General features: G+C 37.3%; 2 protein-coding genes and 1 long non-coding RNA gene across 30 annotated transcripts; 2 read left to right on the plus strand and 1 right to left on the minus strand.

The window, feature by feature from the left end:
* Nucleotides 1-1,283: 1,283 nt before the first annotated feature.
* LOC119984341 (luc7-like protein 3) lies at nt 1,284-6,615 on the plus strand. Of its 21 annotated transcripts, none has more exons than XR_005464860.1 (11): nt 1,285-1,560; nt 1,690-1,917; nt 2,132-2,171; nt 3,386-3,461; nt 3,544-3,744; nt 3,975-4,184; nt 4,262-4,819; nt 4,961-5,928; nt 6,026-6,137; nt 6,271-6,326; nt 6,430-6,615. XR_005464860.1 is itself a non-coding variant. In XM_038828239.1 (8 exons), the coding sequence occupies exons 1-7, from the start codon at nt 1,518-1,520 to the stop codon at nt 4,613-4,615; spliced, it is 1,152 nt and encodes a 383-aa protein (XP_038684167.1). In that variant the 5' UTR covers nt 1,284-1,517; the 3' UTR covers nt 4,616-4,660; nt 4,752-4,920. The 21 variants fall into 21 exon arrangements, 2 of the variants coding, with proteins under 2 accessions (XP_038684167.1, XP_038684168.1); XR_005464864.1 differs by having other exon boundaries at nt 4,961-5,731; nt 5,868-5,928; nt 6,026-6,326; XR_005464869.1 differs by having other exon boundaries at nt 4,961-5,272; nt 5,633-5,731; nt 5,868-6,326.
* A 1,329-nt stretch (nt 6,616-7,944) lies between these two features.
* LOC119984455 lies at nt 7,945-8,603 on the minus strand. The gene is made up of 2 exons (XR_005464911.1): nt 8,465-8,603; nt 7,945-8,322 (listed from the first exon to the last, which is right to left on the minus strand). It is a non-coding gene; the product is annotated as an uncharacterized LOC119984455 (long non-coding RNA).
* Nucleotides 8,604-8,647: 44 nt separating this feature from the next.
* LOC119984454 (trehalose-phosphate phosphatase A-like) lies at nt 8,648-16,742 on the plus strand. Of its 8 annotated transcripts, none has more exons than XM_038828405.1 (16): nt 8,649-8,788; nt 8,892-8,953; nt 11,224-11,289; nt 11,371-11,864; nt 11,966-12,106; nt 12,211-12,282; nt 12,386-12,511; nt 12,618-12,674; nt 12,776-12,877; nt 13,006-13,083; nt 13,213-13,353; nt 13,433-13,525; nt 13,623-14,711; nt 14,992-15,100; nt 15,368-15,450; nt 15,547-16,742. In XM_038828405.1, the coding sequence occupies exons 4-13, from the start codon at nt 11,571-11,573 to the stop codon at nt 13,674-13,676; spliced, it is 1,158 nt and encodes a 385-aa protein (XP_038684333.1). In that variant the 5' UTR covers nt 8,649-8,788; nt 8,892-8,953; nt 11,224-11,289; nt 11,371-11,570; the 3' UTR covers nt 13,677-14,711; nt 14,992-15,100; nt 15,368-15,450; nt 15,547-16,742. The 8 variants fall into 8 exon arrangements, with proteins under 8 accessions (XP_038684329.1, XP_038684332.1, XP_038684333.1 ...); XM_038828406.1 differs by having other exon boundaries at nt 15,691-16,742; XM_038828403.1 differs by adding an exon at nt 9,567-9,717 and having other exon boundaries at nt 15,368-15,654.
* The last annotated feature ends 568 nt before the right edge of the window (nt 16,743-17,310 follow it).

Genomic DNA, 17,310 nt, shown 5'->3' on the forward strand with positions numbered 1-17,310 from the left:
AAACACTATTCCTTACTTAATACAGCTCAATTTCTTGTTTAATACACAATTATAACTTTCCAAAACTCTTCATTAACATTAATTACGTAAAATTTAAAATCATAAGCTACCATCTTTCCCATCCCTATATCTCGTCTTGTTCAGAATGGCAATTGGGTATGCTCTTAAATCTACCATTCCTCCCCTCTCCGCAACCGGAAGTCCAATTTCCGTCTCAGTAAACTGAAGCACTTGGAAACCATGTCCCGATGTAAACCCAAATAATTGAATGAACTGAAACTTCCTGGTAAATGGTTACCTTCCACTACTTTACCCATAAGAACAAGTTTGATCCTCGCATGAATAAGCTTCTTTTCCAGAGGCTTCAAACTGAAGCAAGATTCAAATAAAATTTGAAATTTTAGATTATAAAGTGGCATATTTGCATATCAGTATTATCTGTCTTCCTGTGATGAATACTTGTATCATTTGTTATCCAATTGATTAGCTTGTTTGCGTTGTGATCTTGCCCATATGCACCTTCGTCTTGGCATTGCCATTTAGGCAGTATGGACATAAATTCTATTACTTCAGTTATTAATCCCTGAATGGCTGAATGCAACTATTTGTTCTTCGATTATCGTGTTCGAACTATCGTATAAGATCCAAAGGTTAAAACGAACAAACCTTAGATAGGCTGGCAAGTATACTTACATGTACAATTCATTCTAAGAGTCTATCATATTCTCGTTTTAATTTAATTAAATTGTATTGACTAAAAATATGAGTGCAAAAAATAAATATGTTTGAAGGTAATTTTATAAAATGATTATTTGGTGAATTTAAATATATTTTTTAAAATTAGGATTGTTAAAAAAAATCGCAAATCGAATCGTTTGAAGAATCGAAAAAATCAATCAAACCGTCAATAATCGATTGAACAGTAAATTAAATTTTTCCAAAAAAAAATCGACCAATCTAACTGTTTGACACTCTATGTGTAATGAGAAATTTGTTTGCAAATAGCGACTCTCTAATAACCAACCAAGGGCTTCGATTTAAACTTCGGATTGAAATATCGTCAGCCTAATTTAGTGGCAACCTATTCGCAGACGAGAATGAGAGGTAGTATGGTTGATCATATTATATGCTCAGGACCTTGAGGTTTAGGATTCCATTCTCACTAACTAGGGGATTGAGATTTGAATAGTTTTCATCACTGTGTGGCCTTCATACCTCTCGAGAATGACTTAACGTGTATCGAGCATGACTTAACGTGTATGTTGCTAAACAAACCCAAAACATTGTCGCCGTAACCCTATCCGTGTTTGGCTTGGCTTCCCGGTCCTCTCCTCTACGACTTCCTTACGCCCTTTTAATTTATTGACGAAACCGCACCAAACCCTACTCACCGCAGATGATCCACTTGAACTCCCAATCCTCCTAGAACCCTAGCCTCTCTCCACTCGCTACAAGTCCTGCCTAATTATCTGGATTTTTTATTATACTGTAAACCTTAGAGCTCTTCGTTTTCAGCCATGGACGCGCAGCGAGCTTTGCTAGACGCACTCATGGGATCAGGTAAAAACTTCTTGACTCTTGTTTTCAATCCTATCTATGTGTTTTTATATGGTGGATTTCATTTTGTTTAATTTGATGCTTGTATTGGAGTAAACAATCCCTATTTGCCAGAAGTTGCTCTTCTTTCAGAATCATATTCGTTGATGTTATTCGGATGTTTGCTTCGAGGAGTAGAATTTATTCAATGTCAGTTAACTGAATATTTTGCGCTTACTGGTGGATATTTAGCTCGTAACTTGACGGAGGAAGAGAGAAAGGGATACAAGGAACTCACATGGGAAGATAGGGAGGTTTGTCGATTCCATATGGTTCGGTTTTGTCCTCATGACCTCTTTGTGAACACTCGGAGTGATCTCGGTGCGTTGCAATGTCTGCACTCTTGTGTGAATTACCTAATTTTCTTTAATGTTTTGTTGCCAAGGGAAAAAAAGAAGAAGCAAGGGAAACAATTGAAAGTTGACCTTGTATATTTGAAAATTTACTATTTTGAGGCATTGAATTTTACATATGAAAATCTTAAGCCTATCATTTCCCCTTCTCTTATGTGGGTGGGTGGTATGTTTTGTTCCAGGTCCATGCCCAAGAATTCATGATCAGAAGTTGAAAGAAAGGTGTGATTGAATAAGCTCAACAACTGTGTATCTATGCTGTTTGTTTGGTTTTATCAGGGGAGTATATATTGGATTGTTGTGAATTTATGATGTATAATGCATTTTTTTTTGGGTTATGTTTCTATCTCGTGCACATTGAATGTGCTCTCCATTATTAAATTATTCGGGCTTTCTTAGGCTCTTTTAACAAGTATGATCTATGTCTGTTATGAAAGTGCTGCTGACCCACAATTTATTTTCTCAAGTTAGCTGTCCCATAAATCTTATACAGGGTGGAACTCAGTTTTGAATAAACGAGTAATACACTTGGTATGTTATGCTGTTGCTATTTTTTCTTGTTGAAGTAAATGATCTAAACATATCTGGCCAGATCCTTTCAGGATCAGGAGAACTTATTTGCATACCTTAAGCCTGTTTGAACTTTTTGCCTGAGGTCTGTCATGCGGTGCCCATGAATGTCTACTTGATGCATTAGATAATCTTCAGATATTGTATGGATTGCTGTGCAAAAACTTTCTTTTTTCTTCAATGCTGAAAGTAGTTATTGTCCTGTTGTTGGGACTAACTTTGTAGTAGTATAGGCACTATGAATATGTTGCATGGCCTTGATGATGTTCCTTCTCAGGAGAACTGAAATCCCAATGCGATAGTGTGATATTTACCACTGGGCCACATGTTCGCTTGTTTCTATAGCAAATTAAATAATCTTTTATTGCACGTAGTCACATACCATCTCAGATGGTCCATGTGAATGTAATGTATCAGTTTATGGTCCTTAGTGTGAAATCAAGTTTGGTTTTTTTTCCCACATGGAATCCTTGTTCTTATGTAAATTTTGAAGGGGACTTGAATAGACTATTGTTCTCATATTAGCAGAACTGGCAAACATGTGTACCTGCCCTTTAAACATTGCTTATACGGACTTTGTATCCTACTGGCGTAATGCTTTGCTAATTGCTTTTAATCTCTTTCGTCATTGGTTTATCTTATTTAAATTTGGTTTTATCCTAGAAAATGTTGTGGATTTTGCGTGGGGCATAAATTTTATGAATTCTTTATTGCATCTTGCAGTGAGTTCTTCATATGTTCGTAGAAATAATATCGTTTTTGCGCATATGTGTGGGCGTACATGAATGAGATTGGGTAGTTGGTCTTTTCTATTATAATTGTATGCTCCTTTACTAATTGGCTGTATGATGAAATTTTGGCTTCAGTTTTGAGAATTCTCCAAGGCATGAGGCTTATGTCCCCAAGTTTGAAGCTGAACTTGCTCAGTTCTGTGAGAAATTGGTAAGTCATATAGTTGTTAGATGTTGCATGTTACAATATGTAATTTTCGCATTCTCTTTATGGACTTCCTGGTTCAATGAAGGTGATGGACTTGGATAGAAAAGTTAGGCGTGGACGCGAACGCCTTGCTCAAGAGTTGGAGCCTGCACCTGTTACTCCCTTGGCAGCTGAAAAATCTGAACAGCTATCTGTGTTGGAAGAAAAGATAAAGAACCTGCTGGGGCAAGTTGAGGCTCTTGGTGAAGCTGGAAGGGTTGATGAAGCTGAAGCTCTTATGAGAAAGGTGCTGGCAGTGTTGTTTTTTCCATTGCACCTTTTCCCCCTCCTTTTAAGTCTTCATTAACCAATTAATAAGTTTCTCAGAATTTATTGCCTTTCCATTATGTGTTGATTTCCTCCTCACTAGTTCAGTATTGGTTCTCCAATTTGGAGATGTACGGAACCCCCAAAATGATTTAGTCAGGATGAGATATGTAGAAATTGTTCAATAATTCTTGTTATTTACTGTCTCAGGTGGAGCTACTGAATGCAGAAAAGACAGTTTTGACACAACCACCACAAAATAATGCCTTAATGCTTGCACAAGAGAAGAAGATGGCTTTATGTGAGATATGTGGTTCCTTTCTAGTGGCAAATGATGTTATAGAGAGGAGTCAGTCTCATGTTTCAGGGAAGCAGCATGTTGGTTATGGCATGGTTCGGGATTTCATAGCCGAGTTTAAGGTGAGTTTCCCTTCCGGTAATGAATTTCAGGTTGGTATATTTTCAGGGGATAAGGACTTGTTATGTATGCTTTCCAGGGGGCCAAGGAGAAGGCAAGAGAAGAGGAAAGGTTAACAAGGGAGAAAGAAACTGAAGAACGGAGGAAACAGAAGGAGAAGGAAACTGAGAGGAGGAGTCATTCACAGGATAGGGATAGGGACAGGTATCATGATCGAGACAGAGACAGAGACAGGGAGCGGGATCGACATAGAGGACGTGACAGGAGGTCACGAGAGTGGAATGACAGGAGTAGTCGGGATGATGCAAGGGAAATGGAACGCAGGTCCAGAAATGGAAAAGACCGAAGCAGGGATAGGTACCGTGACCGAAGCAGGTCGCATTCCCCTGTTAGACATAGTTACAGGAAGTCATCTAGAAGTCCAGTTCGCTAATATTAATGGGTTGTGTTGATAGATGTCTGAACTTTGACATTTGAGGTAGTCTTTTTTTCCCAGGTTTTGAACATGTTCTTTCAGAAACTCCGGTTAATGTTTGTCGTGGGTGAAAATTTTCTTTGCTATCTCACAGCTTTGTTGAGACCTGAGATTATACCATATCACTTTCATCAAATATTATGAGAGGATAAAAGGATTCAGGTAGGTATAACTTCATCCATGTAATGTTTCCTACTATCGATTAAGGCATTGGTTGTACACAAATTTTATGCAGCTCAGCTTCTGTTGTTTTTTCTTCTTATGTGGGTCATTGATGGTTACCTGTTCTCTTTTATTTAAAAGGGTGGACTCTATATGCTTGAATGACACTGCTGCCAAGAGAAGTGGCTTTATTTATCAGTATTGAGGTAACAAAGTAATTTTTATCTCCATCATCATCATACATTTGCTTATTTTTTTTGATATCACATTTTGATGTGGTTGGTCCAAAGCCAAATTGTGTTTGGAGCCAGTGCTTTATTGGTGGAATTTACTGAATTTTGAAAGAGAGGGGTGATGGTGGTTTGGCCATTCAGGGATGATTTTTGTAGGCCCCTTGCACATTTCAGGTGTCCCAGTAAATTTACTATTTCAAATCCATCGTCGGATAACGAGGTAGGAAGGCTCTTTATTCTTTAGTTTTTGTCCGCTCCTGCCATTTATACATCAGTTCATGGAGCTTGAATGGCGAACTATACATGCATCTTTATTTGATTGGGCAAGTATAGAAACCAAACTATATGTGCGATCCACGGTAAAGAGTAGGGATTTAGAATTCCAGAATGGAGTCAGTTTATATAGATAACTTAGTAACTACAAGTACGTGCACTTGAGTGGAATTATTAAAAGTCGGATTTGGAGGGGTGTTTTTGCTCTTTGCATTAAATATAGTTCGGTACGTATTTGTCATAAAATGGAGATTCTTTCGTTTCCTTCCTTACCCTCTAAAAAAGAGCGATTGAGAGTGGATTTCAGGTTCAATAGTGTCGAGAAGGTATTAGCCACCGGTGATCGTACTTTCATAAAAGCACCATTGGGCGGTGCCGTGCAAAACCTAGGCTCAACACTTTAGAGGTAACTAGAACTCATTATCTGGCAGATAGCATTTCTGATTCCATTTTGCAGGAGAGATGGTGTATCCTGAAACTTTAATGCCATAGAAATCGTAAGCATATGCGGCGCACGACAGTGAGGTATATGCTTTTTGCAGGGTACTTGAATTTATCCAGCACCAGCGGTTATTGGCCAGTGGACAACATTTGAAATACATGGTAATTTGAGAACCTAGCGTATTTTAAAATTCTATCGATCTTGCATCCAATCTTGTAATAGCAAGCAACAAAAATATCTGTCAACTTCTTTATGCAGTGAGAGGAAATGGAAAGAAAAGAAAAGATTCTTACATGTAACATGCGGTAGTATTTCATTGGGAGAGGAGCGAAGATGTAAACAAAATGATTCTCGAAAGACAAAAACACAAGTGACGTCTCACTTTCTCCCTTTCTTTCTAGCTATCATTCTTCTTGGCCCTTCAAACCCAAAGTTTGTTTATTGTTGTGATTTGATGGAACCGATTCTTATCCAATAAATTTGTTGGTCTCTGTGCATCTTAGAATTGCCTTCAGGAGTTTGACCCATTTTAATGTGCAGATAGAATGAATATTTTTAGGTCAGTGATCCTCTTGTTAGGTTACGTTCAGAAGTCATTTGATTTACTTTTTTTTTAAACCTCCAGTTGCCATCTGGTTAATTCCCATGCATCAATTTTGCAGGACTTGCAACCAGCGAATTCTGTGAGCGTAATTGTGAATAATCTTCTCCAGATGTGAAATGAACGTTGTTTTCTTTCAGCGTTACATGCTTTTATCACTTGTAATTGGGTACGTATCCCTTGTATACCAAACATTTTGAAGGCTTGCAATGCATGATATGGGTCCTAGTCTCACCTCTTCTCATCATGTCTTCGTTTTCTCAAATGTTAGTAAGGCTTCGTTTTCCGTATACAAGGGCATCTTGCCAAACCATATATCCTTTCGAAGTGAGAAAAGGTTTGGGTATAGCTTTCCTGTGTTTGTTTACTGTGAACAATGAAGTGGTTCCAAACATGCAACCCAGCTGCGTGAATATTTTAAGATTTAAGAGGTTACTTACTATATCCAATCAATTTGCTTAAGACTGACCTAGGCGCCGAAAGAGCTGTCATGCTTATGTTGCTTATTTAGTTTGGATTTGACTTAAGGTTTGGGAAATTTGTCCCCTAAACACTAATTTTCAAACAAAATTAGTTATTCAGACCCACATCAATCACACGTGTAACAACTAGTTTAATAATCATCTCAATATTTAAACTTCCATGAAAACACCAAAAAGTAGACTTTTGTATTGACTTACGTGCCAAACGACAATTGGCCATAAACCATTATTATGATTCGCCCAGTTTGGGTGATTCAGAAACTATTAACGTGGCAAACATTAACAACTCGGTCCAAGTCAAACTAAGTTCGTTTCTTTCAAGAAAGTCCTGTGTAGCCCAGTTGGTGGCTACCCCTGCCAGGTACCTGAACTACAAAAGTTGGTTTCTTTGAAATTAAGCAATGTACTATTAAAGGCAAAAGAATATACTTGGTTAGTTGGTGGACAGAGACTTAATGGACCGATTGAGTTCCACATCTCTGTTTGAGTTTTATATATTCTGCATTGAGCAACTAATAAGTCTGCGCCTAGGGACTAATTAAAAACAAATGTTTGTGTAACTATTAATTTCCTGTTATTGCAAAGAACTAATTGAAGAATTCAAGGTAATAACTTGTTTAACTAAACATGGAAAATTCAAAACGCATACAGGTCAAAATCTTGCCCCAATAAACAAAGTGGTCCAACTTTTCTTTTATTTATTTTAAGATCCCAAACCCAACGGCGTTGAAAATGAAAACAGAAGATTCGGTAACCACCATCGCTTCAGTGGGGACCCCTAACACACATAAGAGAGGTAAACTCGTACTTAATGCCCTCGAAAACGCAATCTCACTTTCAATTCCGTTTAATAATTTCGTGGTCACTTCTCTTTTGTTTTCTCTATCAGTATCAGTATCCTTGACCGACTTTAAGTTCAGTCTTCAGAGACACCCGTCGCCAGCTGGGTCCTGGGCCCATAAACCCAATACCATCTTCTTTTTTCCTAGAAAACCCTCACCACTCTCTCTAATTATCATCCATGATTTTTTCCACTATTATATATAACATATTAACATGTATAGTATATGCCTATTCAAAACACACACACACTTTATATATATAAACTATTTTATTGATTTTGAAACACCACCTCATGAAATGATGTAGAAACGTGATGTTCCCAAAACAAAATAAAAAAAATAAAAATGAACGAGAATGTTATCACCGGGGTCCATTCGCTACCACGCGGACACGGACCCGGACCCATAATTTGTTCTAATCAGGCAACGACGGAGGAGACCCTACAGTTGGCTCCATCAACTGCCACATCACTGCATTTGTGGTTACTAGTTATATGTAGGGACGCAACTACCCCCGCTCGCTCGTTAGGGAAAACGACCAGCACTTGCCACGTGGGACCATCCCTGAACGTGGCCACGTCAATAAGAGGTGTCTTCACGCGCTTTTGCTGCAAAGTTTCACCGTTGCCGCTACGGGCCCGCATAAATATAGAAAACCGCCAGTTTTTTCAGTTGTTAACAAATTAATTAATACTAAATTAAAACCAACAGCTCAGCTCACGCGATTGGAGCGAAATTTAGTAACAAGAAAGATCTGGTAGGAGGCGATTACCTGTTTAATTTTAAATTGTTGTGTTTCCCAATTCAACCACCCTGAATTTGCCTTGTAAAGCACGATTCGTCAAAGTCGATACTCTATAAATACTCATACGCCATTTTAGGCTACTCTTCTCTTTTCTCTCCTCTCGTATTTTGATATTCAGGATCTTGATTGCGCTTGATTCTCGTTCTCGTTCTCTGCGATTCCTTGTGCTATCCGTTTCTTAGGTATTATTATATAACCGTTGATATCCTCTCTTTTTGTCCGTTGTGTTGTCTACACTCTACCGACGCGTTTGGTTGCTGAGAAACAGCGGGAAAAGCGACATTGAAATAGGTTTGTTGTGTGTTTGAAATCTTTGCCTTATTTTGCAGCCACCGCGTTTTATAAGATCCTGTTCTTTGACTTTCTCCGACGGCTTTTCGTCGTTGTTTTTCAGTAGCTCTTGAAGGGAGCGGCGAGAGCATCTGCATTCATTCACGCCATCGGCTTGTAAATTAGGTGAGTCGGGATCGTATGTCGGTTCGATGCTTCGCTTTTAAAAATCCATTTAAAATCCAATGCATAGGGGAAATTTTATTCCCCTGGTGTTTCGGCCGGAATATAATCATTTGTTCCCGTTCACAGTTTGTTTATATTACGTTATTCTTCTTTCTTCTTCTTTTTTATATTTATTATTTTCCCCTTTTATGGTAATAGCTTTTTGTTTGGCGTATTCTTGTTTGACTGATTGTTGATTTTTGGTTAGGGCCGTTTTCAAATTTTCCTAATGGCAGATATTGATCCTATTCTCTTTCCTGAAGGCGCTTTTGATTAGGCAACGATGTGATGTGGTGTTGGTTTTTCTATTGATTTTTAATTTTGGTAGATGTTGCCTTCAAAATCATGTTTTAATTGTCAACTCGGAGCAAGTCGCTTTTCACTCCCTTATTTTTGTGATCTTAATTTTCTATGGTGGAATATTGGTCATAAAAACGAATTAACTGAATCTTTGCTTGCTTGAAAATCTCTCTCAAACCCAGACACAAACACGCGCTTATATTTATTATTTTTCCTCTCTTTCTTTATTTGTATTGGAAATTTGATATCGGTGGTCACTGTGGATGTGTGATAGGCTGATAGCAACATAAGCATGGTGGTGCATGTATTCTTTAATATTTGCTCTTACAAGGCTTAATAAGTAATGGTCTCTTTCGCCGCTGGGTCCATATGTGTTTAATGACTCCCATGCTTCTTTGTAGACCGTCATGTGTGGTCGCAATAAGGTATTGGTTCCTCCACTATGTGGGGCGCAACCCCTTTTTATTACGCACAACTACCAGTTTCTAACATATTCTCTGCCAGATATCCCTTTGAAGGACACCCTTTTAATGGTGAATCCTGTTTCACTTTGTCCATTCTTTATATTCTTGGGTCTGCTCTTTATTTTCTATATCATATAGGTGGCATGCATCTCTAATTATTGTTTCTAAATGTGTGTGTTCAGTGCAACCTTTTTTCTAAATTAAAGTATGCACTAACTGGTCATCTCTTCGTTATTGGATGCTGTTTGTTACTTTGTTCTATAGGTCAACATGCGTTTTGGTTAACCATAAGAGATTTATTTGTTTATCATTGGCAGCAGCAATTTGAAATCTTTCAGTTATTAACATCATGTAGAATCTTTAACAGTTTAATGGCTATTTGATCTTTTGAAACACTCAACCTTTGAAAATTATGCATGTCACAACTGTTAGTTATAATGAGTAAAACTGTCAGGTGAGTAATTTTTTTTCATTGAAAATTAATCTTCACTCTTCAACAATATGGCGACAAAAATTTTATGGTTTCAAGTTGTTTGGAAGTTATTTCACTCTTAACTTTTATTCATTAAAAGGTTTTGGAGAGCTGCCGGGCCTAGTTCTCTTGGTGTATTTAATCTCTTATTATATTTTTATCATTCAAGGAGAATTTCGCTATTCGTTTTTCTGTTATCTAATGAGAAAATTTGAGGCTGATAGTTTTTTATAAAAGTATCATTGACTCGGTGCTCTTCAAGGGAAGTAATGCTTTTATGCTTCACTTGGAATATAGTTTGTAAGTTGGGAAATCATGAAAAGTACTGAACAAATAAGTCTCCTGTCACTAGCTTTTAAATGAACTGTGGCCACTAGCTGTTTATCAATTTTGAAGAAACAAGAAGATGATTTATGCTTGACATGTAACAGAGAAAAGGTAGAAAAATATGCTTCTGATTCAACAGCTTGCCGCAGTGGCTATGATGTTTGAGTTTGTAATGGTTGGGGGGTGTTCGATTCCTTGGGCATTCAGTGTTTCACTATATTAGAAGAATATGCTTCTGATGTCCAGTCAATATTCTAAATTTTCTTTCATTTATTTGTTAGCTAATTCTTTTTCCTCCTGTTGTATTTGGAATGTGGTATGCCTTCAGCCTTTATTGAGGCACAATTCATCCCAGTGCTTGTGATATTAGTTAAGAAATTACCATCTTATGTATTAATAGTTTCATACATGAAATTATTTCTAATAATTAATGATACAGTGGAAACATAGGTGGGAATGTTTATATATTTTGCTGTTCTGTGGTGTATTACCTTTTAATCATTCTTCTCAGTGGTTGTTTTGTCTTATTGTGGGAAAGAAAAGGTTGTTTTTGATGTCACTAAAAGTGTACTCAAACATCGATTCTTTCATTTGTTTCCTTTTTATTATCACCATCTTCTTTCCTTTGAACAAGTTTTTAACACTTAGTTTTCTGCTTATTTCTGCAGAAGGGTGGATAGTTTGTTTGAGATCTGAAGGTTGCATACAGCAGCTAGGGAAATGAGAAGGTTCTGGTAAATTGAACTTACGCCGCTGAGAAACCTTTAGATATGTAATTTCTTTGGATCCCTATTTAACAGTCTTTATATTAGCAGTGTCTAGGAATCTTCTGCTTGATGGACTGCTTGCCAAATAGCAATGACAAAAAACTCTAAAGAGGTGGTTCTTCATTGACAAAAGAGTTGGCTGAAGAGGAAACATATATTTGATCTTGAAACCGTCAAGTGCATTGCCTTTGTCTGCTGTTAAATTTTCCTTAGTTCGCCACCAAAAACTGTAGTTGAATCTGGATCCCATGGAACTGAAACCAAATAACTCGGCTCCTGTTCTCACTGACTCTGCACCCATAAGCAAGTGGAGACTAAGTGGATGTTCTGGTCTCTTTGCATACCCAGCCCAAGGAGCATCTTTTTCCTCGAATTTATTCCTAACCATTCCTAGAAAGAAAACAGGAGTACTTGATGATGTTCGTTCAAGCAGTTGGTTGGATGCCATGAAATCTTCATCTCCTCCTCATAAGAAGTTTACTAAGGCCATTAATAATGAGTTTGCCTCATCTGATACCGATTATGCTTACAGAACCTGGATGGTAAGTGTTTTTACCATTTCTTTTGTTTTCTGTGAGTTACTAGAGATCGAGCATTCGAAGTTTGTTTCTGAGATGCTCCATACTTTTTTCTGATCATGCAGCTTAAGCATCCATCAGCACTTATATCTTTTGAAAAGATTGCAAATCACGCAAAAGAAAAGAAAATAGTATTGTTCCTAGATTATGATGGGACGCTTTCACCAATTGTGGACAACCCTGATCGTGCCTTCATGTCTAATGCTGTAAGAAAATTCTCTGAGATGATGTACATGTTATTTCTGTTAAGGTTTTACATCCTTCTTCTCTCTCTTGTATGTGTTCTCCTGATGTCCTGTAACTTCTTCAGATGAGGCATGCTGTAAAAATGGTCGCAAAATATTTCCCAACAGCAATAATTAGTGGAAGAAGCCTGGACAAGGTATTTAAGAGGAGGCTTCTTTTTTTTTCTTCCTGTTTTTGTTTATAATAGATGCAACTGTACTTCTTGGTTGTTTTTTGGTAATTTTTATTGTCCCACACAGGTATATGAGTTTATTGGACTAACTGAACTCTACTATGCGGGAAGCCACGGGATGGACATCATGGGCCCTGTTCGACGATATACACCCGATGACCACCAACCCCATGTCTGGGCTACTGATCGGCAGGTATAAAGCTTTGAAGCTTCTAATTTTTCGTACTTTAAATCTCTTTTGCACTCTCTTTTTACTTGTATTTTGATATAAATTTTGTATCTGATTTCCTCTGAAAAAGGGAAAGGAAGTCAATTTGTTCCAGCCTGCTAGTGCATTTTTGCCTATGATTGATGAGGTATGTAAGTTTATTCTCTGCTCCTTCAGAAGAAAGCACAAGTTTGTGAACTTTCCCTCTTTATTAGTTTCTAATATTCGGATCTATTTGTGACCTTGCAGGTTTCTAGGTCTCTTGTTGAGTGTACCAAAGATATTAAAGGAGCAAAAGTTGAAAACAATAAGTTTTGCGTCTCTGTACATTACCGTAATGTAGATGAAAAGGTATGAGTTTCTTTAGTACGTGAATATTATTGGATTAGTCATCTAGTTTCTATCAGTTACTATATGCTTGTCTTTGTTCCGTACATCTATTAACGTGTATTTCAATTCTCTGAATTTATATTTTCCAGAGTTGGACAATGGTTGCTCAATGTGTACATGATGTCATAAAGGACTTCCCACTTCTTCGATTGACTCATGGGCGGAAGGTAATCTTTTCAACCATCATGCTGTGTGATAATATTCCAATGTTGACACTGTGTTTTCTCATGTCCACGGAATATAGATTTCAATCTTGTGTTATTCGGTTTTTGTTTCTGCTGTGATTTAATGATTAGGTTTTAGAGGTACGTCCTGTGATCGATTGGGACAAGGGGAAAGCTGTCACATTTCTGCTCGAGTGTTTAGGGTTAAGCAATTGCAATGATGTGCTCCCGATATATGTTGGCGATGACCGGACAGATGAAGATGCATTTAAGGTAATATATTGACATTCCTACACATTTTATTTGATTTGTTTATTTTGTAGAGTGAATTGACAGGGTGCCCTTGTCGTAGGTCTTGAGAGAGGGGAACCATGGATATGGCATTTTAGTGTCATCTGTGCCGAAGGAGAGCAACGCTTGTTACTCTCTCAGGGACCCATCAGAGGTAAATCCATTCTACATGTAGTAATTAAAGCTCAATACAAAGATAGAGAACTGCTTTTGGTAAGATATTATATGCTCGTTAATCGTTATTCATGCAGGTCTTGAAGTTCCTCAAGTCTCTGGTAGCATGGAAGAAATCGAGTGCATTATAAAGATAATCGACGCAACTTAAAGAAGGCATAGAAACCGATTATGAAAGCCTACAATTCTGAAGTTCATTCAAAATATACCACTCTTTTGGACCAGAGTTTCAGTCGTCTTCATCAGAGCCAGTTGGGTTGTCAGCGGACGGTTGTGACGAAAGATTGTTCTCTCAATTGTAAATTCGTTGATTGTTCAAGTAATCCAATGTCCAGAACACCTTCATGCCCTCATCAATCCGCCGTTCTTCATTTTTTAATATCTTTATGATGTTTCTTCAGTTTTGGTCATTAGCGTTCCCAATAGGGGATATGTATAAATACTTGGATTTTATTTTTTTTGTTGATTCTTTCAATGATATATAGAGGCATATGCTTGTATCTTGCTCTTGATCCATACATAATTTGATATCCTTGCAGAGATGCAAGCATTTTACCAGAATACTGACATATCTGAGTCAGTTTTGGATCTTGCGCTAGCTCTCTAAGCCCTGAACCCATTCCAAACAGAATCATAACTGGAAAAGAAACGAGGCCAGAGAGAGAGAGAGAGGAGAATCATGAACAGCCTCATCATAAATGGGCTTGAGCCTCGCAGGGGCTACAAAGCACCGCTCGAGACGTGACAATTACAATTACAATTACAGTAATACACTACTCTTTCTATAAACTCGGATTTGCTGTGTGTCTCCCTCACGCCTCCTCGCCTTCTCCCCCGCCCTCTCTCTCTCTACACACACACGCTCACACACATATTATCTCCTCTCTTCCAATCAAACGATCCTTCTTACCTCAGAGCAGCAGCAACAGACGTAAGCCTCATTGGAACTCTCGTTACGTACTTCAGCACGCCGAGACACGGAAAGTGTGATCTGCAGGACCGCCTCCAACCTCCGATTCTGTAATATCGTCAAATTTTGGCATTCGGATGTATCCAGGGCACGCAATTTTCACTTTCCTGCCGGAGCATTGTCGATCGGAGCGATTACCAGATTCACCGTTTGAATACTTCCAAGGGCTTAGTTCCGTTGACGAGGCCATTGAAAGGTAAATGAAATTGAGAAGCATAAATAGTTCAAGCGCATCTGTATCTTAAATCTTTATTAGATTCGTTGAGATTGAAGATCGGCAGTATTTATTGATCTTTCGCAACTGAACTGAAGACAATGTGCTTATAATAGCTTGATCAGAAATCTTCTAATGAATTTCTTGTTAGCTTGACTGAATTTCCTGTTAGACGGAACTCAGTTCCAGGTGCTCATAGATATTTTTCTTTTGTTTTCAAATTGTTTTCTGCTCGTCAAATTTTGCATTTGGATGCATCCAGGACGCACAATTTTCACCCTCGCGCCAGAGCGTTGTCCATCGGAGAGATTATCAGATTTACCGTTTGAAGACTCCCAAGGGCTTCGTTTCGTTGACGATTCCTTTGAAAGGTAAATGCAATTGAGAAACATAAATAGTTCAAGCGCATCTGTATCTTAAATCTTTATTAGATTCGTAGAGACTGAAGATCTACAGCATTCATAGTTTTTTCGAAACTGAACTGAACACAATATGGTTATAATAGCTTGATCAGAAATCTTCTAAATGAGCTTGTTAGCTTGACTGAATTTCCTGTTAGTTAGACGGAACTTAGTTTCAGGTTCTCATAGATGTTTTTCGTTTGTTTTCAAATTGTTTTCTGCTTGAATGTAAAATAGGATCAGATCTGGCGAACTGGTTAATCACATAGATGGAATGGCTTATTCTGCTTAAATTGTTCCAGCCAAGGATTAAATTTCAGGTACTGTAGGTTCTCCCTTCACAACTATACTTTGTGGTTCTGTTTGTAGTTTAATTTTTTTCTTCCATTATATATTTATTTAAGTTTCCCTTTGAGGTGGCTTCGCTTTTTATGTAGTCTTGACTCTCGATCAGTACTTCTGTCTGTGTGACATGTACATATTTATTTTTAACTTATGATTGATATAACATGCATTCCAATGTATCTAAATGGCTTTTTGGATGTCCTGTCATTTGGCAGAAAAGTCTGTGAGGGGTTGATGGGCTGTGATTTCTTTGCATGAATATAAAGTATAATTAGATTAAACTGAGGCTGGACAAAATTTATTGAAGCAAGGCTATATTGTCCTGTCACTTAAATTAATTTTTAAGCCAGTTATTGCATAGTTAGTAAGAGAGTCCAACAACTCAATATCCTTGAACAAGAAGTTCTTTATGATTGTTACCCTTCTTCATGAAAGTGAAAACCAAATGAATATTGTGATCAACATTTGGGCTTACCACTAGACAATTAACATATGGGATTGAACATCCGCTGTGATACTTAATTGCCTTTGATTGAAAGAGCACGAGGTACCTAATTGCATATACTAAGTTGTGCTTAGTTTGTACTTTGTAGCTCAAAGCAAGTTCGTATGAGAATTGTTCCTACAATGTTGAATTCCAATTCAATTTCTTCCCGAAATCTTTGTGGTTTTTGCTGGTTTTCTTTTGGGAATTTCTAATAACACTTAATTATGTGAAGTTTCAATATGTATTTTCTGGCATTCAATTCATCAATTTGATGTCTTAAGTTGTTTCTACTTTCTAATTTTTAGAGCCTGTTTTTAAAAATTTTTGCTCATCTATGTACTAATTAATGGATTCTCATTAGTCTACTAAAAATCATTTTGGCATATTTAATTGATATCGTATGATGTGGTGAACTTACCCAAAAAAAAAGTGATGATGTGAAAAAACCGGAGTAAGATGGTAATTTCCTTAATAAGGAAGCTCACGGGGTTGAACCACTCTCTACACATCAACTTTGAAAATAATGGAATTTATTCACTGGTATTTCACTTTTTATTATTGACTTTGTTTGGCCTTAGGATGATTGGACTCTTGCCATCCTTCAGAAAATTTCCTCTCACTTTTTGCGCTTTCAGTGAAACTTCATTGAGTAAATAAATTAAATGTGGTCACTGGCCATATTTAGGCTTAGTGGGAATAAGTATATACTCCTGCTTTATAATTTAGGTTTTCTGTATTGTTTCCATACACAATCAATATATGCTGTTCCATTTGTAAGTAGCTTTTGCCTAACGTATGTAGTTCGTCGTATGCATTGCATTGTGGTCAGGTTTGTAAGGATTTTATCAAATATAATTTGTTCTCCAATACCTCACACATTAAAAGTGTGGTGCGTTGATCTCCTTGTCCTTGCTAAAAGTGTGGTGTGGTGATCTCCTTGTTCTTGCTGTTGCTTCTTTTTCATTTATATACATCTGGTTAAGTTCAGTTTAATTTCACAAGCGAGGGAAATCTTTTATATACCTAATTAAGTTTTCCATTCATCCATATTGTTTGGTTACGCAATTAATGCAAACTTTTCTTAATTATCTTGGTTTCATTAATTTTACTGTTTCTTTCTAGCTACCTAGCTAGTTGATTTCTTATTCTTTCTAGTCCCTTCACATATTTGTTACTTGTTCAGGCGCTAAGGTTGGATATGCATATTGTCATACATTGTGTTCTCTCTTTTTCTTTTTTTTCTTTGAAATGAAGAGAACTTAAACTCTCAGTTCAGGATTTTTCACTCATCAATATTTTGGGATCATTTAGATAAATTAACTTAGTGTAATATCTTACAATTGCCAAG

The sequence above is a fragment of the Tripterygium wilfordii genome, chromosome 18 (assembly GCF_013401445.1).
Source record: "Tripterygium wilfordii isolate XIE 37 chromosome 18, ASM1340144v1, whole genome shotgun sequence".
Taxonomy (NCBI): Eukaryota; Viridiplantae; Streptophyta; class Magnoliopsida; order Celastrales; family Celastraceae; genus Tripterygium; species Tripterygium wilfordii.